The sequence below is a fragment of the Cyprinus carpio genome, chromosome A13 (assembly GCF_018340385.1).
Source record: "Cyprinus carpio isolate SPL01 chromosome A13, ASM1834038v1, whole genome shotgun sequence".
In the NCBI taxonomy this organism is placed as follows: Eukaryota; Metazoa; Chordata; class Actinopteri; order Cypriniformes; family Cyprinidae; genus Cyprinus; species Cyprinus carpio.
In genome coordinates this window covers 20,335,020-20,362,062 of record NC_056584.1, presented here as the reverse complement: position 1 = coordinate 20,362,062, position 27,043 = coordinate 20,335,020, and the positions used below count along the sequence as shown (strand labels likewise).

General features: G+C 35.7%; 1 protein-coding gene across 1 annotated transcript; it reads right to left on the bottom strand.

Moving 5' to 3' along the window:
- Nucleotides 1-1,696: 1,696 nt before the first annotated feature.
- Nucleotides 1,697-21,922, bottom strand: LOC109052908 (thrombospondin-2-like). Its single transcript, XM_042769260.1, has 22 exons — nucleotides 21,406-21,922; nucleotides 20,441-20,512; nucleotides 19,538-20,091; nucleotides 19,091-19,175; nucleotides 17,016-17,209; nucleotides 15,079-15,219; nucleotides 14,888-14,981; nucleotides 13,575-13,745; nucleotides 10,830-11,006; nucleotides 10,467-10,640; nucleotides 9,202-9,329; nucleotides 8,799-8,951; nucleotides 7,322-7,540; nucleotides 6,939-7,046; nucleotides 6,689-6,848; nucleotides 6,348-6,466; nucleotides 5,999-6,233; nucleotides 4,164-4,391; nucleotides 3,790-4,061; nucleotides 3,607-3,704; nucleotides 3,384-3,523; nucleotides 1,697-2,875 (listed from the first exon to the last, which is right to left on the bottom strand). Exons 2-22 carry the CDS (start codon nucleotides 20,505-20,507, stop codon nucleotides 2,868-2,870), a joined length of 3,525 nt encoding a protein of 1,174 aa, XP_042625194.1. The 5' UTR covers nucleotides 20,508-20,512; nucleotides 21,406-21,922; the 3' UTR covers nucleotides 1,697-2,867.
- Nucleotides 21,923-27,043: the final 5,121 nt, after the last annotated feature.

The following is a 27,043-nucleotide window of genomic DNA, read 5'->3' as shown; positions in this document are numbered from 1 at the left end:
AGGGCCGTGAACCGAAAGCAAATGTTGGTTTATGTCAAAATATATTATATTAAAATATAGTAAATAAAAAAAACATGAAATAACCATTTTGTAATTGCATTTTTCCCCCAGTCAAATTCATAAATTATGTTTTATGTTATTATATATTATATTCATTTAAATTCAATTTTGTTGTTGTTTTTTTTTCAGTGCAAAAAATAAAACAAAAATGTAAGTTAGAAATGTAGTAAAACATTTGCAGCATGCTCAAGTTGGATTTCCGTTTATTTTTTCATATTTCTTTTTCCCTCCAGGCCATCAGTAGACTTAATCAAACCAGTACCCAACGGTCTATGAGAGCCGAGCTGGCGCTTTTTCTGCCATCATAGCAGACACAACGAAAAAACTTTGTCTTTCAAACTATCCTGTGGGCCTATTTATATTATTATTTTCTGTCTCTGTTTGTTTAGGCCATTTCGGGATTTTCCCGATAACGATGTGCAGCTCTAAAAGGATTTTGTATTCTTGCAATCTTGCCCAAAAATGTCACTGAAATGAACACAACTTTTATTACTTGAGTTGTTTGTATTATTGGTTTTTTGTATTTTTGATATTGAACACATTTTTTTATTAGTACAACTTTTTATTAGTTTTATGGTGTCATTCACGTATGAAGTGATTTGCGTAAAAAGGGAAATTGCACTAAAAGGATTTTTGCCCCTCACGGGCGACTCGCACAAACACAAAATAAAGTCAGGCCTGGTCCTCTTAGCTTCACTGTCGTCGCTCTTTTGTATCCCAATCGGAAATGCAGGCTATAAATGAACTACACCACTGTTGCATGACTTGAACGTCACCTTTAATTGTTTTCTGTGTGATATTTTATTTAATTTTTTTTTTGATGGTTTTTGATGTCAAGATACAGCCCATTTAGCCACTTGGCAACAACCACCTTTTTCAAGAGTTAAAAGCTTTTAAAAATGTAAGAGTTGACTTGTAAGATGAGCTTCTCACAATGGGGTATTCTTATCTTTATTGATGTATTTTATGTTTTGCTGAAATCACGTAAAAAAAATGTGAAGACTGAGTTGTGAACACAACTTTTTATTAGTTTTAAAGTCTGAAGTCATTCACGTAAAAAGGGAAATGCAGGCTATAAATGAACTACACCACTGTTGCATGAAACACAACTTTTTATTGTTAATAATGTCCCCAACAAACCCATTTAGCCACTTGGCAACCTATTGCTGAATAAAATGTGAAGACTGAGTTGTGTTAACCACAGACCTTATTTCAATCAAAACCCCACTGACTTCAGGATGATGAAACCGGAAGTCGTTTCTGGGTTTTGGCCTACAAAAATATGTCATCCATGTGGCACTATTTTTATACAAAATACTTTTTAAAGAGATAGCTCACCAAAACTATTCATGTCATCATTGAACTAATGACTGTACATGCTTTACCACGGCATAAAATCGCATGTACTAATCTATATTCAAGTGAGCTTTGGAGAAGTGAATATAGGCCCATGTTCCAGTACTTTTAAGGCCTCTTTGTGCATGCACAGTTAAAATAGTTGTTTAGCAATTAAGGAAAGACATGATGCAGGGTTTATTGCAGCCACATAAATTATCTGATAGACATCTTTAAAAGCAATCATACATCCCATTATAGCATTTGGAACTACTCCAAAACACCAGTCCAAATGAAAAACTGTGTCTAAACCTTTTATTAAAGAAAAAACCTGTGAGAATAACAATATTAGAAAACTTTACAAGGTTTTCTGGGGATGTGGCATAAAAAAAATCAAAGGCATTGCACTTTTTACAAAATATAAAAGATGGTTATGAAAATAAAATCATTTAACAAGCAAAAGAAAGACAAAACAGATGAATGTTCAGGCTCAAAAGATCTGGACGATGAATGACAATCTCTTATGTATGAGAGTCTCTGTTTCTCTGATACAAACAGAACTGTTTGTCCTGTTACGTATTGTGTTCTCCATGAAAGTTTCTTTAGTTAACAGACAAAACATAAGAAACTAAAGGAAAAAGTGGTTCAAAACCAGCAAATTTGTGTTAAATGTAACACATGCAGTGTGGCATTACAGGACAAACACAAAACGAAACAATAGTACACTCAGTCTCACATTTGAAAAACACCTAAACAATTACATAGGCATGAAATTGCATTATGGATGTCTGGAAGTGCACCAATAAAAATGTACTTTTTAAAATCTTTATTTCTGCAATAGTTATATTTGGTCAGTGTAAACAAATAAATTAGTATTTACAACGTGTAGGTTCTGAAAGCATTATAAAAAAAGAAAAAAAAAAGATATGATTTGATACTGAATTGCAAGAGTCATATAAATACTTTACACAAGTAATTATGATACAGTCTTAATATAAACATCTTCATCTCAAAGGTCTCTAAAACATATATGCTGATCAAAGCCCCTGTTAGAATTGAGGGTTGTAGAAAAAGATGTCTCCATTACAACAACAAATTCAAAGGTAATACTACACATTGTAACAATACACAGGAAGTAAAAAAATCTTGTGCAAGTAAAGCAGTTGGTGATAAAAATGCCAGAGGATGAAGTTTTGTGATTGTTTTTCCTCTAGATTGTGTTTGTAAAGAAATACCACATATGTAATGTTCAATTAACATTACCCAAACTTTGGCTAACAAATATTGACTCAAGGACACAAAAACATTGTGATTAAATGTGCTTGCAATTTAAGTTAAGTCTTTCACCTCAGGAGGAGGTTTGGAGCCTGTTTTATGTTTGTAGTCCACCAAAGTCTTTTTGTGTTTTGTCAGAGAGTGTGAAAATCTGTTGTTGTGCTAAAGTCCTTTAAGGGAGTCATTTCTTCTCTTTCTCATTTATCTGAAAAGCAGAAAAAAGTTTCTTGTAAAACGTGAAAGGTGTGGCTTTGTTTTTCACTTCTGTTAAGCTATACAATATTTTAACACATAACATAAAACATTCAAAATGTTTCAAAATAAATAAATAATAAAAATAAAATCACTTCCCATCTCTTTGCTACTAAATATGTAATCTCAAAATGTTCACTAACAGTCAGCTGTATGCATACAATATAATATAACATTTTTACTTCAATTATATTAATATTTAAATGTATTAAAAATTTAAATGAATAACACAGATTTAAGAATATTTATTAAAACATTATTCTTATAACTATTACTGTTTTTTTATTTTAATAATTATTTTATTAATATTTATTATTTTATACATTATAATATATATTATAATACAATTATTTTATTTTAACATTTAACTTTTTAATTAATTTGAATATTAATGTAAATTTACACTGAGAAAAGTGTGTAATTAAAGAAATGGCCACATTCTGTTATGACAAACTACTCACCTCGACACTCGTACTTGAGATCAGAGAAGTAAACCAGTTCTTGGGAAAACACGAACAGTCCTAATCTCCCTCCTGCAAAGGTTTTATCATAAACCGGCCCCGAGTCTGCCATGATCTGTTTCCCCTCATAAACCACCACTCTGGAGAAAAGGAATATAGACCTGTTAACTCTACACACTTTATAAGATTCCCCTGGCAGTTAAAGGCCTTCCTGTTAGCTCACCTGATGAATCCTGTCTTGGGTCTGTGGATGAGATGCCACCTGTACGCAGTGTAATCCTTCCAGCCGATATTCTTAGGGTCGTGCCACAGAGTGCGGACCTGCCAGACCACATCAGCAATTAGTTTGAGCCAAGCTTCTCTTGAACGCTAACAGATGTCGTATTTGATGAGCAGTCAGCCTCACCTGTCCAGGAGTGTCACCGGTGTGCCACAGGGCATTACGCAGGTGCTCCCCTGTGCCCGTGGTAGAGTTGACCACTTTCAGAGAAACTCCAGAGATACCAAGGGCTTTTGAAGGATTAACTTCCCAGTACGTCTGAGTTATCTGCTTCCACATTACCACATAAAATCGACTGCTGGACTGATAGCCAAACACAAACCCAGCATAATCGTCATCTCTGTCAGTGTTGACGTAGAAAGTGCCACTGAAATCCACAGCGTTGAACTCATCGAAACCTGAAGAGTGATTCAAATGTTGAGGTCTTATTTACTCAATGACATCAAACTCTACGTAAAAATCATGACCAGACGGGCTACCCCGGCAGCTCACATACTCACCCACAGCAATACCAGGGTCAGAATTGGCAGTCTGAACCAACTCTTTGCCCTGATGTCTGACCACCCAGTTGGGATCAATTTGTGTAGTTCCTTTGGGGTCCAAATGCACCATCTGAAACTTCCGGAAGTCAGTGTTACCGATGGCGTCGTTCTCAGGGCACACATCCAAAATGTCTGGAATGTTGTCATTGTCAAAATCATCTTTGCAGACATCGCCTCTTCCATCCCCTGTGGATAAAGTTAGATTAGCTCATCATTAATCTCAGTAGATCTGTTTAAATTGTTAAATCTGCCATTTTTAACAGCCAAAAACATGCACATAAATATTATTAGTCATTAATAGTAGTTAATAATCATTAATATTATTATAAATTCACTTTTTAAATAATAAATAATATAAATGACGTAAAAGACAATATAATACAATATAATAATAATATCAACATTTATATGATATAATAATGCTTTATTTATATTAATATTTAGATTTATAAAAAACTAAATTAATAATAAATATTCTAAAAAAATGTGATGCAAGTCATCAAAAATGTAAATAGTATTATTATTATTATTATTATTATTATTATAGCCCTGCCCACAATTTAGAGTGTGATTATATTATATTATATTATATTATATTATATATATTATATTATATTATATATATTATATTATATTATATTATATTATATTATAATATATTATATTTATTTATTGGTTATTAATTATTACCGTTTTTTTCAATAATTTATTAGAATATTTATTCATTTATTTTTTTTAATAATAATAAAATAAATGAACTAAAATGTTTTATATTATTTTATATTATACTATAGTATAATATTATATGTAATATAATTTATTATTTATTTCTTTGTTAATAATTATTGCTTTTTTTATTTTAATAATTATTTTTTACAATATTTATTATTATTACATTTATTATTTTAATATTTATTTTTTAAATAAATGAGCTTAAATGTATTATATTGTACTATATTTTGGGGGATTGTGGGTAATATAATTGCCAGCACTACAACAAAAGGAGAAATATTGTAACAAAAAGAAGTAGAAAGTTTCATCTGGTATTCCAGCTCTCTTCTTTAAGCACAAAGCAATCTCAGCTGTCTTTTCATGTCATATGCATTAACATATGACTGGCTTCAAATGTGAAATCTATTAAATCCAGACTTTAGCACTCAAATAAGAGGGAAGTCAAGTAGGCTGCCAGCTCTTTGCTAATGTGTCTGTTTTTACAGTACAGTAGTTGACTTTCTCGCTTTGGAACCATGTTGACACTATCAAATAAACAAAATATAATGAGGTGTGAGAAATATGCTAGCACCTGACAACTTCGACCTCCGACTGTAACCTGTTTCCATTTTCCCACCAACACAATAAGGTAGCCTTAACAAAATGCAGCACAGTGGGGTAAACCACACGCACCCTTCAGAAACCACATGCAAGCTGTGAGAGTGTGACATCATTTTCCTTGACCCTGGCTACACTAAAGGAAATTTTCCAGTTGTAAATATGTCTAAATCTCAACGGATGCAAAGGGGAAAAATGTGGCCCAAAAAATAAATAAATAAATAACTTGGATAAAAATGAACAGATTAAAGATGACTGACTCTGGCTCCTTTAAAGTGTTGTAAAGCTGGCCTTCTTTGAGCAAAAAATGACAAATTACTGCCAGTGTTGCATTTCTACACAGAAATGAAGTCTCAGCATTTCTATAACTGTTATTCTATGTGCATACATGTGTTAACTTTTCTTTTCACAGTCAGTAGAAATACAGACAAACACTGGCTGTTTTAAGCAATAGATTCACTCACCGTCAGAGTCCAGTTGATCTTTGTTGGGCACCAGTCTGCAGTTGTCCTTGTCATCAGGGATTCCGTCATTATCGTCATCAAAATCGCAAGCATCTCCTTTCCCATCTTTGTCATGGTCGGCCTGGTTGGCATTAGGAATGTAGGGACAATTATCCAGGCTGTTCTGGTGGCCGTCCTCATCAATGTCCTGATTGTTGTCGCACTCGTCACCAACTCGGTCATTATCTGAGTCAGTCTGTTAAAGCATACAAATGACTTTGTTAAACTGCTGCAAAACATTCCTCCTAGTGAACATTTGTGTTTTTGAGTGTATGTTTAGTGGAAAGAGTTGAGCTAGAGCCTGTTGTACCTGGTTAGGGTTGTGCAGCAGAGGACAGTTATCACACTGGTCACCCACTCCATCCATGTCTGTGTCCTTCTGGTCAGTATTGTAAATGTAAGGGCAGTTATCATGCTCATTCAGAACCTCTGCAACACAAGCAAGCAATAGCATTACACTCAGCTGAATGGACCTGTAAAACTATCTGTTTCAGTAATACAAAAATGCTTTTAGTTTACATTAAAAAAGCACTTGGGTTTAAACCCAGCCTGGGTCTAACCATGACAGAATCCCAAGCTTGTTGAGTGTATAAACAAATTGTGAGTTCTGTTAACTTAGTAATTGTGGGAATGCATGTGGTAGTTTCTCACCATCTCCATCAATGTCCACAGAGCAGGCATCTCCCTCGCCATTACCGTCTGTGTCGATCTGAGCGGGGTTGTGTTCATATGGACAGTTATCACAACGATCACCGACAAGATCTTTATCGTAGTCAAACTGCCTGGGATTGTACAGTAGGGGACAGTTGTCCTGGGGCACAGAAGAAAAAAAAACAAGCTTAGTTTAAATCAAAACAAAACATGGCTGATTTTTAACAATATTGTTAAGAAGTCTGCCTACCGCCTCATCCATTATTCCATCATTATCGTCGTCTTTGTCACAGGCGTCTCCTTGACCATCTTTATCAAAGTCCTCTTGGCCTGAGTTTGGAAGGTTGGGACAATTGTCCTGCACAGGAATAGGAAAAAATATAATTCTCCTTAGTTGGGAAAATTAACACATAATTTAAAATTTAAAGTGTAATAATCTAAAGTGTAATAATATTTCCAGCATATTACTGTTTTTACTGTATTTTTCATCAAATAAATGCAGCATTGGTGGGCATAAGAGCAATTATTTTCAGTAACCGTTGCGATTAATTTGTTAGATTTTTAGTCAATTAAAAGTCACAGTTATAACAAATTACGTCTTGTAGCCACAAAAAAAGACAATAACTCTATTACCTTTTTACAGTGATAGGACTGGTTGGCTCCACACACCAGGTTCTGATTGGGCCAACCATCAAGGTCAGAGTCCTCGCCGCAGATGAGGCCGTCCCCAGCATAGCCGATCTTACACTCGCATTTAAACATGGGGTCACTGAAGTGGTCAAAGAATATGCACTCAGCGGACCTGTGGCAGTTGTGAGTCTTGTCTTTGCAGGGGTTTTCTTGCTCACACTCCTGAAAAATAAACTGACTTCAGCAACGCTCAATAGCAGTCCAATTATGGCGAAAAAACTGGTTCATAGCCTAGAGAGACAACTGGGAATTATGTTGTGAGGCTCTTAAAATACTTCCTATTGATAATTTCCTACAGTTTTGTTGGTTTCAGCTGTGCACAACCGGGCACCTTATTTAAAAAGCTATTTGATCGCAGCTATAAAATCTGAGACAATTCCTTTCAGCCCTCTGTCAATTTATTGCTCTTGGGTGTTGGATCAAAGCAGTGCAAGCTGGAGGTTGGTGACAAACCTATTAGTTGTGGACGTTATGAAACTTTTGGACAAAAAAAAGCAAATGAGTCAGCTTTCCAAGAAATCTGCTAAATTTATTCATCCGTGAGGAATGGAAGAATTAGAGCAAGATCCATATGCTTGGCCGCCATTGTGGGCCCGAAAGATTTTTTTCATTTAGAAGACATGCTTTGTCTAAAATTTCTCAGAACACACTTTCTACTCGGACTACCATTCTAGAGAAACTTATGCAAAAGTTTGACATCTAATCTTTAGCATACATACAAACAACATGAGAAAGAATTGTACAATTAGACCAGAAGAGACCACCTGACTGACAAGCTAAGCAAGCAACCAGTTAATTTTATTTAGAATTTATTTAGGAATGAAGTGGCAGTTGTACATAAAATAGTAAATTCCAAAATAATAGTAAAGTATGGATTATTTAACATAAAATACTCACGTTTGAACTTGCGCTTTCCAGGTTTCATCCAGACTAATGACACATTTATATGTGACCCTGTACCACAAAACCAGTCTTAAGTTGTGGGGTATATTTGTAGCAATAGCCAAAAAAACTTTGTATAGGTAAAAATTATCGATTTTTCTTTTATGCCAAAAATCATTAGGATATTAAGTAAAGATCATGTTCCATGAAGATATCCTACTGTAAATATATCAAAACTGAATTTTTGATTAGTAATATGCATTGCTAAGAATTCATTTGGAAAAATTTAAAGGCGACTTTCTCAGTATTTTGATTTTTTTGCACCCTTAGATTCCAGATTTTCAAATAGTTGTATCTCGACCAAATATTGTCCGATCCTACTAAACCATACATCAATGGAAAGCTTATTTATTCAGCTTTCAGATGATGTATAAATCTCAATTTCGAAAAATTGACACTTAAGACTGGTTTGTGGTCCAGGGTTCACAGATACTTGTGCAATAATTGATCCAATCTGTCCATAGACTGCATAACTAACCTGTTTATTAAGCTTGGCAGCCTCCACTCCCATTCCAAAGGGCTGATTGCCTTTGTATCGAGGAGGGCAAGGCAAGCAGTGGAATCCTGGGTCTGTGTTGACACAGCGCTGGGATCCACCGTTTTTAAAACAAAGATCAGGCACCATGTCACACTATAGGACAGAAGAAGCAAACAGGAATGTTAGGAAACATGTTTTAAAAAGCATTTTTTCAATAATGTTCCCATTTATTGGGATTTGTTGGGTTCAAATCAGTGTATCTATAGAACAAGGGCTGGAGGAACATTTTTGTTTGGCTATGCTTTCTGTGTTGAATTGTGAGTAATGCAGTAAAACAATTGCTTGTCACACAGCCCTAACTACAATTTTACTTTTCCCAGCTCCAGCTCTTTTCCCTTTGTACCTCATTCACATCCTCACAGAATGTTCCATTGCCACGGAAACCGACAGGGCAGGGCCCGCACTCCCACGAGCCATCAGGGGAACTGGTGCAGTCAACACCCCCGAAGCACGGGTTAGATAGGCAACCATCTAAAGAAGCAGGGAATAAAAAAGGGAGAGGCTTTAAGCTTACTCATGAAATTGATTTGCATTTCATAAATCTCAAGATGAAACTAGAGACATTATGCATGACGTGTCAGTCTTAAGAGGTCTTCAAATAATAGAACCCACTGATAAGATGAATTTCACATTTATGCAGCTGTTCAAAGGTTTTTGAAAGAAGTCTCTTATGCTAACAAAGGCTGCATTTATTTGATCAAAAATGCAGTAAAAACTGTAATATTGTGAAATATTATTACACCTGAAAATAAATATTTTCTATTTTAATGTTTTAAAATTTAATTTATTTCTGAGATGGCAAAATAGCCATTACTCTAGTCTTCAGTGTCACATGATCTTTCAGAAATCATTCTAATATGCTGATTTGTTGCTCAAGAAACATTTATTATTACTATCTGTGTTGTTGTGCTGCTTAATATTTTTGTGATACCGTTTTTTTCAGAATTTTGTTTTTGATGAGAAGAGATGATGCCAACCCCTCAGAGGACCTCAGATGATGCTAACCCAGAGACAACATACAGAACTCCCACATTTTGCTATAAGTTTGATTGCATAATTGCTGTTAATAGTGTTAATCATCTGTTTGTTTATGTCTTTTATTGATTTTTCCGAAAATTTCTGCCATATGCACACAAACTAACAGTCACCACTGATAAGCTACTACTAAATATTGTAGAAACTTAATTTTCTGTAAAGTTGCTTTGCAGTGATTTGTATCGTAATAAGCGCTAAAAAAAATAAACTTGAATTGAATTGATGAATAGAAAGATCTAAACTGATTTGAAATAGAAACCTTTTGTAACATTATGTCTTTTTTATTACATTTGCTTAACTGAATACTTCCTTGCTGAATAAAAGTATTTCTTTATATTTGATTCTTTAAAAAACTTACTGATCCCAGACTTTTGAACTGTAGTGTATCGCCTTGCCTTTTTATTTCCCCTGCAACACCCAATCAAACGCTAATTCACCTTTCTGCTTTATTGTAATGGCTCAGCAATGGGGACAATCTACAATATGGTCCCATAGATATATAGCCGAACACAGTCAATGAGAGAGAATATGTGTGGAGTGAGAAATAAATTCAAATATTGGAAGGTAACATACCAACAGGGCAGTCCTGTTTGTTGCAGGAAGCAGTGTCCTTGGACTCTCCTGGGCATTTCTTGCCGCCATACTGTGGATGAGGGCTGTTACACACATGTGTTCGTGTCCTTGTTCCTCCCCCACAGGTAGCAGAGCAGATTGCCCAAGGAGACCATGGGCCCCAGGCTCCATCAACTATAAGAAGAAGAGAGTACAGTAAAAATCTGAAGATAAAACAGAGTTTACAGAGACAAATTATCCATGTAAACTGTTGTATTCCAAGATCACACTATGCAAATCGGTCTAATATAGTCTAATATAGTCTTCATTTCTCAAGACTAAGTTTAATAAACAAATAAGAAGTGCAAGGCTACCAGCACTCACTTGGACAGGGTTTGGCTTCACATTTTTTCGTCTCTCTCCCGCTGCCCTCACAGTCCTTTCCTCCCAGCTGAGGGACGGGGGAGTTACAGTGGCGTATTCGCGTGATCTGTCCCTCTCCACACGTCACAGAGCATGATGACCAGGGGGACCACAAACTCCAACCACCATCTTGACGGACTATAATGAAAGGCAGAGACCTGGCATGGTCATCAAAAACAATTGCATATGCCGGCTTTTTAGTCCTTGTGGAAGATCCTGCTCTTGTATTTGGAAGTTGTAACTACAGTACAATGTACTTTTTAAAGGTAATGTATATAATGAGCTCTTCTTTCTTACACTTTAATGGCAAAGTTAAGGCATTTGTTTACCCCTAATTCAACTAAATGGAAAGCAAAGAACAAATAATAGATATGCATAAAGTTTTGCTTGAATATATAATATTAAAATTAGTTTATTTTTTGTGTTTTCCGGCAAATAAAACTTCACTATGATTGAAAACCAACTGCCAATGGAAATTTTGGGCTAAAACAAAATTGTGGAGGTGATTACGTGCACTCATTTCATAAAAGCGATCATTCTGACATGACTTGAAGACAAAGTTAAAGCAGCAAACAATCCCACACAAACAATGACATCTTTCATTTATATTAGTAAGTCCAGAGGTATGAAGTCCAGGAATGACACAAGGCGGGACGGCCAATAAACTTGATGAAGCGATGACCATGTAGGTCACAATTCTGGACCCATCACCTCATCCTCTCTTTGGGATTCAGCATGGGAAAGACTTGATAGTGTATTCAGGCCAGTGGTGACTCAATGAGCATTAAGTGTGTGTGCCTCCTCACACACTGTCAGCTATATTCTTTTCCCACAACCACATGGGTCTGAATATACTAACCGACAACATGAGGAGGAGAGAGACTGATTCTGTCTGAATACTTATAGATATTGTTGAGCGGTAATTGTAACAAAGGCCAGTTTGCCCATCGCTGTCCAAGATACCAGCTGGTAACATTTGTCAGTTATAAAAAAACATCTGAGTCCGCCATAAGCCAGAGTTAGCACTGGTACACCACAAAGAGCCATATGCCGCTCATTAAAACCTCACTGAGCATAAGTGATGAATACCAACTCGTTCCCTCGCTTTATCTTTATCTATTAGCACAAGCTTCATAAATATTTACAGCAGATGATGAAAGAAAACACTGATGTTGTTACAGATTTATCCAAATTCCACAAAATTAGGTCAGTATCATGTCACATTCTGCAAGGGAATGGAATGGCTTGAAATCACAGTTTGGCTAATGAACATCAATTGAGCGATGTAACATTGAATCAGTAGTAATAACTGATTTTATGAAATCTAGGTAAGTGGGTGCTAGCCATAGAAGGATTACTGCTTACCGCTTGAGTGTCATTCAGCCTACTGCCAATGCAAATGGTTGGCAGGGATTTCTGCAGTTATTATAGTTGATGATTTTTGGTTGATATGACCCACTTTAAAGGTTGACCCAAAATTGAAACTTCACTCAGTATTTTCTTATGTTGTTCCAAACTCATTAGTTTATGTCTTTTGAAGAACATGTAAGGAGAAAATTTGACAAATTGTACCAGTTGCTCTTTTTCATTTCATTACAATAAGTAGAGATTGAACCTTTCAACCGTCATAAAGGACACAAAAGCACCATAAAACAAGAATAATAAAAGTGATCCATATGATTTATGCACTATAATCAATGTGCTTTGAAGTCCTCATACAAAGATACTGTATGGTTTCATAAAAAGTCAAATAACACAAACGAGCCTCAACCTACATTTTTGCTAACACCAAAAACGTACCTATACATTATTTTGATTACAGGTGAGGATTATCGATGTATAAAGCTTAATGTGGTTCCTTTCCAGAATTTCATTTCAATTCCAAACTGCCATGATATGTTCAACAACCAACATATTACATTTCCAGATTCACACTCAACTGTTTCGGATAAAATTAAATGTGCTTTTTGCACCACTCAGGATTGTTTGTGACACTTTTATTGTGCTTTTGCATCATTTTGAAGCTTAAAAGCATCAGACCTCACTCACTGTAATTGCATTAAGAGCAACCAGTACATTCTCAATTTATTTTTCATGAAAAAGTCATACAAGTATGGAATGAAATGAGTAAATCAACGAATTTTCATTTTTGGATGAACTGTTGCTTCAAAAGCTCATAACCAATTCAAAACAACAAAAACAACAGCCAAAATAAGTATTTTTTTTCCCATAAAGATTTAGTGATATTGGCTGAAACAAAACCAAGAGCCGGAGTCTTGATGAACTGATTCTTTTTCTTCCATTTCCATTATTTTTAACAGCTGTTTACATATTGTGACAGCTGCATTTCAGATCTCTCTTTTTACTTGGTTTAGAACACAAACCCTTTCACTCTGGTCTGTGGAGACGTTACAGATGAGTGCAATACTTTTACTCTTGCAATTATCTGATGCACTGATCCTCCTGAAACAAATTAGTGAGAGAACAAATTGTGCACTTGCAGTTATAGGGTGACCTACCACATTTCTTAAAGCCACAAGCAACAGGATTTAATCCAATACCACTCAAACCACTGTTATGTGGTTTTCCTCCAAGGTTTTAGACTTTATGGACAAAACAGACAGTAAAATTGTGTCCAAAATGTCTTTACATGACCAAAGTACAGGTGTTCAAAGAAAGTGTGCAAACAAAGACTGGCTGTCTCACCACGACTGTCGCATTTTCCCAAGTTGCATCTGCGGGTTTGGATGGAGGGGCCACTGCAGGGGTTACTTGTGGCATCACATGACCTGCCTCTTTGCTGGGTGCCTGTTCCACATGTGACGGTACACTCCGTCCATTCAGACCAAGGAGACCAGCCATCCTCGCTATCTTTAGCTGTACACACATAAATGCACAAGCACATTTAGCACTTGTAACGTCAGGCACAATTCACCTTATTCTAACCCCAACACACAAATCATGGTGCTCCTTGTTGCTAGAATATTTGAAGAGCAAAGGCAGCATTGTTCTTTGCCTCTGATGTTTTGGAGCTTTAGTTATACATGACATCATCTTTCTTAACCCACTTCAGAGCATGGGAACATACAGTAATGCTTTTTACTCAGGGATAATAAAAATGTGTGGTTGGCAAACATATGCAATTTTAAAACAATAACAGTTCTGTACCATTAAAGAAAAGAAAATTTGGAGAAAAGTTCCTCTGCAAAGCTGGCCTGTATAAGCTTCCATTCAAAAGTTTGGTTAGTAAGATTTTTTAAAATGTTTTTGAAAGAAGCATTTTATGCTCACCAAGGCTACATTTATTTGATCAAAATACAATAAAACAGCAATATTATGAAGCATTAATTTAATTAAAAATATTGGTTTTCTATTTTTTTTTTATATTTTAAAATGTTATTTATTCCTGTGACAACAAAGCACCAGTCTTCAGCATCACATGATCTCTCAGAAAACATTCTAATATGCTTATTAGCTGCTCAAGAATGATTTATAATTATTATTAGTTAACAATGGCTGTGCTTTTTCTACAAAAGATTTGGAAGTGTTTTTTCATGATCATTTGATGAACAGAAAGTTTAAAGAACAGCATTTATTTGAAACTGACATACTTTTAACCTAATAAATGTCTTTACTTTCATGTTTGTTCAATTTTATGCATCCTTGCTGATTAAAATGAACAATTTCTGACCTCACATTTGAACAGAAGTGTATGTGTGTATGCACCCAATGACATGAAAAACTTTGTATCCTACAATATTTTTAGGGAAATCCATTCATATAAAACTATAATGGGCTATATTAAAAACATTTCCACACAAGGTTAGCATGAGAAACATCCCAAGTTGACTTTGATATAAAATTCAGACATTTAAATACAGTTCACACAAATGATATTAGTGAAGAAAATAACTTTATTTCAAACAGCACAACATCTCTGAAATGAATGTACGTAACCTGTAGACATGAATTGAAAATGAGAGTGTGAATATCAGCAATGTGTCAGAATCGTTACTCACGCAGACACAATGGACAGCATTCACCATCCAGGAAAGTTGGGCTGGCACAGGATACTGGAGGACATGTGATCTGATGGCATACAATCTTTGATTCCTGCAACATAAAGCCATACAGCATAAAGAGTAAGAACAAAAGCAGACTGTCATTCGCTCTTTCTCTTCCATTCATCATATGTCACAGTTCTTCCTACCTGACAGGTACATTTAGTGCAGCTGTCCACAACCCAGTCCTCCTTATCCTCAAAGAGACGGCCGTCTTGCCAGCACATGCGCTTGTCTTTGATGTTCTTCATGTTCCCCAGCACCTCCTTCATCACAGTGTTCTCCTCAGTCTAACCGACAGACACATAGAAAGACAGATGGACAAACGGTCAACTACTTCTGTCAGTGTCTTCCACATGTAGATAAATAGAGGTGAGTAAAACTGAAATGGAATGAACACATCCTTGACCCTACAGGAAGCTCTGCCCCAGGAAATCTGGGATGATTTTCTCATTGTGACCTTTTGACTTGAAAATGACTTTTTCTGCTGTCAAATTGACATGCTCTGGTTGATCTCTAATGTTAACCTGTGAGAAATGATGATGAACTTTGCGCTTGTTAAGTATTTCCATGTACACTACCGTTCAAAAGTTTGGGTTCAGTAAGATTTTAAAAGCAAGTTTTTGAAAGTCTGCATTTATTTGGTCAAAAATAGACTAAAAACAGTAACACTGTCAAATATTATACTACAATTTATAAAACTGTTTTCTATTTCAATATATTTTAAAATTTAGATTATTTCTATACAACCCAATTGCCATTGCTGGTTGACCACCATGCAGAAATAAAGCGTCTTCAGGTAACTTTTGATCTACATGTAATTTACTTATGATCTGTGCATGAAATGTTGACAATTGCAACATCAAATCATCTTATTTTTCACCTTGTAATGTTTGAATACAAAAATTCTCTTTTCAGATTTTTGCTACTTTGTTCATCTTTGCCAGTTGTTTCTATATTGTTTTTCTTTCTTTTTAAAAAAAGAAATGAAAAACAAGAACACCCAAACTAGAACTTTGCAGTCTTGAGATGCATTAGCACAAACTATCATGCATTTGTGGCCACAAGTAAAGAGCTGAGAAAGAGGAAAGAGACAGAACAAGAGGTTGAGGGAAGGGAAAAAAATCTAAGAGGAATGCAAAAGAGGGGAAAAGGTTATTAACTTCTGATGCACACTAAGAACATACAATAACACACACACACAAAATACAACCACATTCAGTGTGTGCTGATGAATTAATTTGTGCATGTGTGAGTGCGATCAAGATGCATAGGTAGAAGTCATGAGTGTTAGGCTGTGCAACAGAACACCACATGATCTGGAAGAGCCTCTGGGACCCGCAGCATCCAGTGGCTGGATTTCCCAGAGATTATGCCCAGACTCCCTCATCGCTGGGAAGCTCCCAGTGGAGGATAAAGGGGCTGTTTAAACACTGCCAGACATGACTCGGTTCCAATTCACACTTCCTATCTCCCTCTAAAACAAACCATAAAATATCAGCCCACATCTTCACGTTTTCCACTGCCTCTTTTAGCCCTGTTTTCCTTTAATGGTTCTGTTTAGACTAAAAGAATTTTTGCTTGCACAGTCAGATATTTAATCTGTAATAAATTCACCAAATCACAGGTTGGACTCCAACCTGAACAATGGGGCTTTATGAAATAACATGTACATTTCAGATCAAAAAAATCAAACATCTTTATTCACCCGCATGTTTTTCCATATTACTTTGAATGAATGACTGATGCATTTATATAGTGTTTTTAGATGCTAATGTATGCTCGAATCGCTTCATTATCTGTTTTCAGTTGAAAACATGCAATGCAAATTTCAAAGCAATTATATAAATACAATACAATAATACAATATATAAATACAATAAATGAGAATTGAGGCTTTCAAGGTGTTTTTTTCACACAAAGCTATCATATGACTTCAGAAGACTTATGGCATACAAGTCATATGGATTACTTTTATGAGACTTTTAAGGTGCTGTTGTGACTTTCTTACTGCTTGAAAGCCTCAGCCCCTATTCACTGCAACTGCTTTCAAATGAAACACATTAATTAAGTAAAACACATTTACCACTTTCTGCAAGCCATCGATGAGATTGCCCACAACAATACGGAGACCTTTGAGCTCCTGGACCATGTTGGTGAGTTCCTCACAGGAACGTTCGCACACGTCTGATGCTATTTTCTCCTTCTGTTCAATGAAGTTGGTGGAGATGGCCGTACCGACAGACACAGTCTCTGTACTCTCATTAACCACGTTAACTTCTCTAAGAGAGAAGAGAATGCAGAACATGGGTGTCAAAAAATTTAATTTATTAAATAGTAATTATTACTTAAGAGTAACTAAGAGTAACTTCAAATTTAAGAAATGACCCTAAAGATAAAGAGGATGTAAATTAACTTTAATTTGAAATAGTATATGTGAATTAATACAATATTAAGTTGTTCCCATGAGCACTTACAATGAATAGTCAAAATACAGCAGCTATGTTTGAGATTTTATAGTGGTGCATGGATTACAAAACACTTAACAGATTTGTAGGATATTCCACACCCCACACATTTGAATATATCATTCTCTCACTACATTACTGACATAAGTATAATAAATGGGCTGAAGCTACCCAGAAGTAGCATTTAAAGAAAGATCTAAAGAAAGAAAAAAAATTTAAAGAAAGCAAGTCTTGGAAATGGAGGATGGTGGTGGGGTTGAGGATACGCAACAGCAGAGGAATGCTGTCCATTTTGCCAAAACTCCCATTAGATATCCGCAGCCATTTTGGGGTCATTTGCGTAAATTTTCTCCAGATTAATGGAGGACAGGAGACACTAAATCAAGAGCCATGTTGTTACCTCCAGAAGTTCCTTTGAGACTCATGCAGGGTTAGCAGCTTTTTAGAGACTGTTGAACTCGTTCAAATCTCTTGGTGGTTTCAGTCAGTGCTGGGAAAATGAGTGCGTGTACGCGTGTCTGTTTCAGCAACTTTCTATGTAGGCTTTTGGGCAGTTCATTTTAGCTTTTATTTAGCAATACGTGGCACTCCTAAACTGGGGCACTAGAGAGTTTATAGAGACCTCTGCACTGGCATCCTAATGTTCAGCAGCTGGCATGTATCTGTGCTGGCAATGGAAATGGAACATATCCTATGCATACTTATTCAATTATAATTAAAGGAACTGAGGCAGCAGCGCTAGAGAAATGGTCACACCTGCACATCTCACACAAAGCTTCATTTTGTCATATTCTAAAGCTACTTATTTCAGCACAAAGTCAGTCAGCTCTAGTGATGAGTTTATTTACTCGTCAAATAGACTCAACACTCTTCTCTGCATTAAACTGCAATGGTTTTTATCAAATATCAAATTTTATATTTAATAAATAGTTTTCATTATAATATACATTTAAAAATAAATTTTGTTTTTGTATTTGGTAGAAAAAATGTATTTATATTGTTCATTAAATTTTACTTTACTTTTTTTTGGTGGTGGTGGGGGGGGATGTTTCTGGAGCAGTTTGCAAGGTATAAAAACAGATGTACAGGAACAAAAAAGTAAGAATGTCAATGGCAATGCAGCACTCACTCACAAAGGGCAAGTGACTATTTCATAAACTGGCCTAAACTCTCTTTGGACCAGTGGGCCATCCTTAATTTTGAGCCCTGGAAACCAAAGCTTTAGGGAACAGTCAGTCAAACCAGCCAGTCTATGATCTTACCAAGTGTGTGTATAAAATTATGAGTATGTACTTATTCCATTTTTCCAACTTCTCTTAAAGTATGAACACCCGGCCAATGTATATTAATGTGACAATCTTTATCCTCTTTATGGCATGTGCAAACTGGTCGACCCTTATACCACCACACTAACATGAGCGTTTCCCATAAACATGATGTAATACGTTCAGAAATTTCCACAGCTCTGATCTGCAGATTTTCTGACCCACTTAAGTCAACGCCAGAAAAGCTTAAAATGAAAACTGAATCCAACAGAAAACATTCCAACCCTCTTAAAACAAATTTGATCATGAACTGCACAGAATGAATCCAATAGAGCTCCTGAAACCTAGAACATTCAGAAGTCCATAATCTGACCCCTGGAGCACCAGTCTAACACAGAAAATAATTCTAGTTCTGAATGAATTCTTACCAGGTTTGGCGATCTCACAACCTTTGTTTCTCAGGATGTTCTCTATAGGTGTGTCAAAAAGGAACTGTACATTCTGTAGTAAGCCCTGTAAAATGACAGAGATTATATCGAGTCAATTACAATGTCAAATTTAGGAAATTTATGATCATTTTCTTCAATCAGATTTAAATTACCACATGTAGCATATCTAAGCAATAGTCCATATTAATCAAGGACATGATTCCTAAGAAATAAAATAAAATAATACATATAATATATATATTATATTTTAGATAGATATATAATTTTCCCATTCTGTTTGTAAAACGGTATAGAATTTCTCTTTCAGATACTTGAAAAATGTTTTTTTTTTTCCTATTTCACAGCACAGAAAATCATTATGCAGGAATTCCATAACAAGCATTGAATGAAGTACAGATGATGTTCATGGAGAAGAACTGGTCTTACCCTGAAGTGGTTTTCCCGGATAGATCCCTTGGCCACAAACATCTGACTGCCCTCTGGCTGCAGATGCTCATAGAAAGGCTCATCCAGGATCACACTGTCAATGAGGCTACATCCTACATAAAGGTTAGCGTTCTCTCCATGAACGTACAGCGTAATGTTCTTCCACTGTGAATCAGACAAGTCCACATCCTCAAAGGACACCACATTCTGAGATCCCTCAACCATGTAGACCAGATCCAGTGTGTTGGCCCGCCCGTTGGACACAATCTCAAACTGACGGCTCCCACTGGGACCCTCCAGACCAAACAGGGTTCCCCTGGAGCCCTTGTCTTGTCGTATGGTGGCCACAAACACAAACCCCTCATTGTTCTGGACCTGCTTTAGGATCTGATGGAGGGCCGGGGGGCTCACAGCAGGGATGTGATCAAAGCGGATAAAGCGGTATGCAGGTGAGTCCCAGTCGTGGCCCTTGAAGAGCTTGGCACCAATCGTCTTTCTGCTGATGCTGCTGATTTTGAAAAGGTCGAAGATGGATTCATCTTCCACATGGCCATCTTTGAATGAGTCAACATAAGCATTTCAGCACAGTACAGATGATTATGTGAGAATACAAGATAGATGTTATGAGATGATTAGGTAAGCCCATTAAAAACTTTCAGGAAATATTACATAATCTCAGATCAAAACTATTTGAAAGCTGTTTTGCATTGAATTCCACATAGAGACTCTGTTAATGAATCAAACACAGATGTGTTTGGAGGCACAGAGAATAATGGGCAAATTTCGTAATACAGACATCTCAAATTCAGAATTAGATATGTACATGTAAACATCAATGGCAATAGAAGAATTAAGTGAAATCCTAATTATTTCTAATTAGTAACAGGTGGATCATGGATTTACCTTGAGGTAGTGCTCTGATGCACTGTAACAGCAAAGGCAGCAAGTAGAAATTTCTCCTGAGTATCATAACTCCTTTAAAATACACATACAATTATTTAAAAAAAAATAAATCTTAGGAACCCATTTATTCTGAAATATTCTTTAGACAGTCCAATAAAATTTTTTTTTATATACAGTAGAGTGAAAAAAATGCTCAGTTGGGCAATAAGACAGAATTAAATAATAATAATAATAATAAATAAATAAAAATAATAATGAATAAATATATTAAAATAAAATGACAGTTTATTATCAGGCAATTGTGTGGAAAAGGGGATAATAATACAAATATATTATTTAATGTAACAATACTTCAACAAATGGGGGTTTTGGGTTTTCCAGTTTCCACATTCACTGGTATTACATGACAGACCAATCTTAGTAAGAGATTAATAACAGACGCTTTATGTATCTCAATTATAACATTTTAAGGAGATTTGGCATAATCTTTAAAAGAAGCAAAGTGTAGGCTAATTCAACAGCTGTGGTTGTGTGACTATTTAAGCCAGCCATGTAAAAGTTCAGATAAAATCAAAACAGTCAGAACATTCATTTACAATTCACATTTCTAAATTAGCCAAAGTAGATGTACACCATGAAATAAGTTAATATCAATTAACTCATACACAATGCTTCGAACTGACATTTATGTGCAATTTGGCATTCAAAAAATGTTAAAGCTAAAATTCATGACACATTATTATTAGATTGACATGCCAAACACTTTTAGTGAGTGCATAACAGTTCTTTAAAAGCGTTCAACTGCAGCAGTCTTACAAAATGAAGACATCTGAGACAACTGTTAAAGTCTTTCAGGCATAGTTTTAAACGCAAAGAAAGTAAATATATATAATAAATATATAAAGTCTAAGTCAAGTCAAGGGTGCCAAAACGTATAAAAATGCTCCCACATAAACAAGACTCACCTGCTGTAATGTGCAATCCAGCTGTTACAACACAAAGTCTAGGCTATATGTCCTCCTCTACGACACAAATGTTGAGAAAAAGGTCTTCTAGACAATTATGCGATACGCAAGGACTAAAATCCACAGTGCCTATAACATCCACCCGGCTCCCGGTTTTAGTTCAGTGGCCTGAGAACTACTGGACTGATGCATTTATACAGTTCAGTCCGAACCATGTCAGTCAAGTTCAGATATAAAACTTAACCTGCTGAGGGGGCTGAATTATATGGTTCCCATCCTATAATGTCATGCCGGTAGCCTACCAATGCAGTGAAACCTCCTGTCCTCCCTGCTGTGACGTCTTCGAGTCCAAATTCTGAGCCAGAGTTACTGGGAGGAGGAACACTGAGAGATGTGGAGAGAAACATGCTCGCGCAAGATGCAAGAGATGCTTTAGAGTCTTGAGGATACAGCCACTTACTGTCAAATACAGTCTACATTATGTTACAGATACATGTTTGTTTACATCTATTGAACAATATTTACAATATTTATGAATTTTCGGAGATTCAGCAACCAACCACATGTAGCATTTCGTTTCACACAGTGAAATAAAACTTTTAGCGGCTTGGAATTGTTTACAGAGTATGGTTATATTGTTCACTTGTCCAATATTTTGATTGTAAACATGACTTGGTCTGTGAAATTGATCTTATGAAATTGTTCTTTTCGCCAGCGAAACTGTTTGAAAAGACGACAAACATTTAGTTTGTAACCAAAAACAGCTCGAAAAGATGAAGATAAAAAAAAAAAAAAACATTTAATTTGTAACCACGAAACTCACAGACTAAAAGGTGTTCTGGAACACCATGTACGAGTGGAGCGGAGCCACAGGGATTCCCCGCCCCCGGTCCAAGTGTTCTGTAACAGCGCGGGTACTGATCCACTCCGGGTTTTCTATTTCACACTGCCTGTAAAAGAAACCCCAATCGAGCGACCAGGGAGCGAGAAAAAATAGCAACGCCATGCCTTTGAGAAAACCGTTAATAGATACTGGTAAAATCACATAACACTGCTTGCTACTACAAGAGAAAACACTAATAGCGCAACAGCAAATCCGCTCCCCACTCCATTTCCACTCAGCGCCACTCACGACACGCCATGAAACCAAACAAGCCGAATGATACTCTCTTATCGGCGCTGGTCCCAGTGCTGTTACCAGCGCTCTTGCGCGCCTCTGGACCAATCAAATTTGAGGACATAAAGTACAGAATTGATAAAAGTTTCAGCGGTATCTTCCCAGAACAGTACTTGACAATTTTTTTTTAAATAACAAAAATATGTACATTGTGCTTATTCTATATACAAATTATTTAATCAAGTATTTGTACATGTGTGAACAGTGTATACAGGGGCGTTGCACAAGATCCCGGGCCCTATGCATAGGCAGTCCTGATGCCCCCCCCCCCCCCCCCGAAAAATATCCAGGTAAAATAAAATATATTCCAGACCTTTCAAGGGCCCTCTCTTCCTTTGGGGCCCTGGTAATCAGTACTGGTTTTACCCCCAGTCCGACGCCCCTGAGTGTATATGCTTGTAAATTGAGGAAAGATTTTTGCCATTCTGGATGCACTCTTTGTAAATAATAGTTATTGCAAAAAGGGGATAATTTATGATTTCTTTGGTGCATGTGTCTGGAAAGTCTGGAGAAAATGGTTTTGTGCAGATTTCTGTGTATGTGTCAATCCAACATATCTGTAAATAATAGTTATTGCAAAAAGGGGATAATCTGGATTACGTAATCAGATTCCAAATCTCAAGTACTTGTAATTAGAGTAAACTACTTTTTTTACTCGTAATCAGACTACAGTTACTTTTTTTGGATTACATGATTACATATTATTTACACAATGGTAATAAGTTGTTCACAATTATTGATTATCCTAAATTTCCTTTTTTAACGTTTATATTTTTTCCTAATAAACCTGCCGCTTATATTCATTCGTGGTTCTTCGAGTTTTTCCGGCGGAGGGGTGTCAGAATCGCACTCAGAAGAAATCAGCAACATGATAATGGAAAATGGAGGGTGAAGAACGCAGCCTTTAATCACTGGATGTACAGACATGATTTCATTTTTAAAGAAAGACACGGGGGAAAACTGTCACTGTTCTGTCTTCTTACCACGGATTAATTTGCTGTCCACGGAAATCTTTGACCTAGCAAAGTTATTGCTGGGAATTTCATGTTTTAATATATTTTTTGTAATGTTGATTTTTCTTCATTGTTACTACGTTACCTTATGCACTTCAAGGCCACGTGCACACGAAGACGCGTTTCGCTGTATATGCATACATTTTGTCTCGTATATGTGTTTCGTCCACACGGATCTGTGTGTCATAAAGTGAACCCGATATTTTTTTTTTAACCGGGTCCCAGAGTGGATAAATTTGAAAACGCCCCCTTTGTGTTTTCATGTGGACAGCGAATCCGTATATTTTCTGAAACGATGAAGTCATCAGCCCACGTCTCGCCCCACAGTCAGACACCGCTACGTCACGTAACAGCAACAAAAATATGAACAAAAACACTGAACGATTGTCTTTTTATTATCTAACATTAACACAGATTAATAAATATATTGTTCCATGTTCGTTTCTGTACTGAGCGCAAGGTTTATGTGCATAATCATGTCTTATTCTCTGTTTTTAGTGTATCTCTGCGGCAGAATTACAGCGCCACATGCTGGTCTGGCATGTGTACTACATCGTTTTGTGTCGGTTTTTTAGGTTTCGTGTGGACACAGATATTTCTTGAGATGAGGGAGGAAAAGATCGGATAGGGAAAGTTTTAGATGAAAGATTGACCTAGAAATGGCTTAATAATATATATATATATATATATATAATATCTATATATATATATATATATAATATATATATTATATATATATATAAGCAATTTTTATTGTTGTGAGTTTCATGTTCTTTAATATTCATTTTATTATATTGTTTGTCTTTTCCTCATGTGTACTATGTACTTAAAAGTTTTGAGATGGATAGAAATGTCATTGCTGTTTGAGTTTAGTCCCTTTTCAAAATTCATGTTTGCAATGTAGCTATTGTTTGATGTTTTTCATTGATACAGTCACAAACACTTCTAGTGTTTTTTCTTTTAGATTTAATATTTGACATAGCAGTGATATTGCTGTGAATGTCATGTTTTTCAATATTGTTTTTTGTAATGTAGCTGTTTTCTAAATTTACAAGGATAAGTAAATATTCTTTAAAATCATAAGATGTGATTTTGTTTTATACAGTATTACTAGCAAACACTAACAGCAAGGTACATTAGCATTAGTATTTTATTATATTAAGTATTTTATTAAGTATTAACTTTCCATATATTGCACTTGAAAAATAAGCTATTGTGGCTCTTGTTGGTGAATTAAATATATTTTTTGGAATATATTTTTTTCTTTGTATCTGTCAAAATAGTACAAGATTAGGCTAATTCCATATATGTGATCTCAAATAAGGGTTAGCACAAATGTAATCTAAATGTAATCCAAAAAAATCAGATTACGTTACCAAAAATGTGTAATCTAAGAGATTATATTACTGACTACAATTTTGTCATGTAATCTGTAATCAGTAAACTGATTACAATTCGTAAGTAATCTACCCAGCTCTGCAGATCTCAACACTAGTTGAAGAATACCAGGAATTTAATTGAGGTTTGCATGGTTTCAAACAATGGGATTGAAATACGTCATGCGACGACATATTGTTGTCTCCCAAGAATCCAGAAAGAAGGACAAACTGAGGACGACTTGATGTCCATAAGTCCAAGTTAGAGACAACCATATAACTCTCCATGTCACAATGATAATTCAGTGCGCACTTAATCATTTGAGAAAATTGGTTTGTCTTAGATATTGTTCAAATTAATAATTCAAAAGATTTCTTCTGGAAGTACCACTTGGTCAATCCAGAATGCTTATTTTGCCATTTAATAGTAAGAGTCTGTTGGTCTCATGTGGTTCCATTCAAGCCCCAGAGAGTGAAATTTCATCCAGAGCTAAGCAAACATGCACACTATCAAAACACATCACAGCTGAACATATTGAATATCACTTTGGATGTTGACATTAGTTCTACCAGTTTCCATATGCTGAATGTGTGCGTTAGTGTGACACGGACAGGATTCCCCACAGATTCATCTCTAATCCCATACACGGATGCCTCTGTCATGATAATTCCTCTGTCATCTCTGTGGTGATTTCTGCAGTGTCTTTATGTTGGTCCATTCTCGTGCACCCAAGAGGCCACCTAACCTTTTCATCCATAATGGACATACATTTTCACTTGTTTTCATATATATACATACCTTTTTTATTAGTGCATAACTGAGGATGTTTATTTCATGCATGTAATTTGTGTGTGTGTGTGTGTGTGTGTTTTTTCTCTTTAGTTAACACAAGGGTATGCTGAGGTTATGTAGAATCTGTGGTATTTAATAAAATCGTTGCTTATTTGATAGCAGGTTACGCAAGTTTTGAAGAACCCACAGGAGGTGGAATGTTCCGTCATGATGTTGGAGAGATGAGCGTCAGAGCAGAGATGGAGGAATCTTACCAAAACACAGATAAGACATTTGATTTCATGCTGCTGAATATCCATCTGTCAAAATCACACACAGTGCCATAAAACTAAACACCAAAGCGTCTCATAAGGAGCTCTTTACATAATGTTGGATTGTAAAATCTTCAGCTATTCTCAAGGGGAAAGAACTGTCTCTTTGAACAGTCACAAGAAAGGAAAATGTAAAGAGTGGTCTGCTGAATAGCGATTTCCGAATCATGAATGAATCGTTCATTGGAGTTAGATCTTTATAATGATTCAGATGAACCGTTTAACAAAACTGGTCTGTTTACATCTTCACGAATCAGACTGAATCTCAACATCTCGCCAACTCTCTGAAACTACGTGGAACAGTGCAATGATAGGCATTAAAGGACTGGGACTGAACCAATTGTTCACTGATAGGGTGAAAACTGTGAAAGTTACTTTAAAAGCATTTTATTTCAGCATGAATAAACCTTTCAAATAAGAAATTAGATTAGTAGTTTCTTGTGAATACAAATGTAAATGTATTTCAGTTCTAAATTAAAAGGATGTTTTTATGAAACCCTGGGACATAATAAATTACAATATAATTAGTATTAATAAAATTAAATAAAAAGATGTTTTTTTGATGAAGTGTGTTTTAGTAATTAGCAGGTTGTCAGGTGCCACAGGATGATGCAAAAACTTAATGACGTAAAACAATGCTGAATTTTTTAACTGTTTGAACAAATTAATTCACAGAAATGATTTGAACTTCCCGTTACTGCTGTTAAATGTATGAAACATCTCTCGACACAATGCAGAAAACCCATGTAGCTACATGGAAATTCAAAGAGTTGCATGACAATTCATTTTTAGTAAGGCTCTAATCTTCCAGTTGCAGATTAAATATCATTTAATAAATAAAATAAAATGTATTTATTAAATATCATTTACCAGCTCATAATAAATCTTTGACTGTAAGTTTGCATTTTCTTGTATGGACAAATCCTTTAAAGGGTTAATTAACCAATAGGGGAACAGCTGTTCAGCAT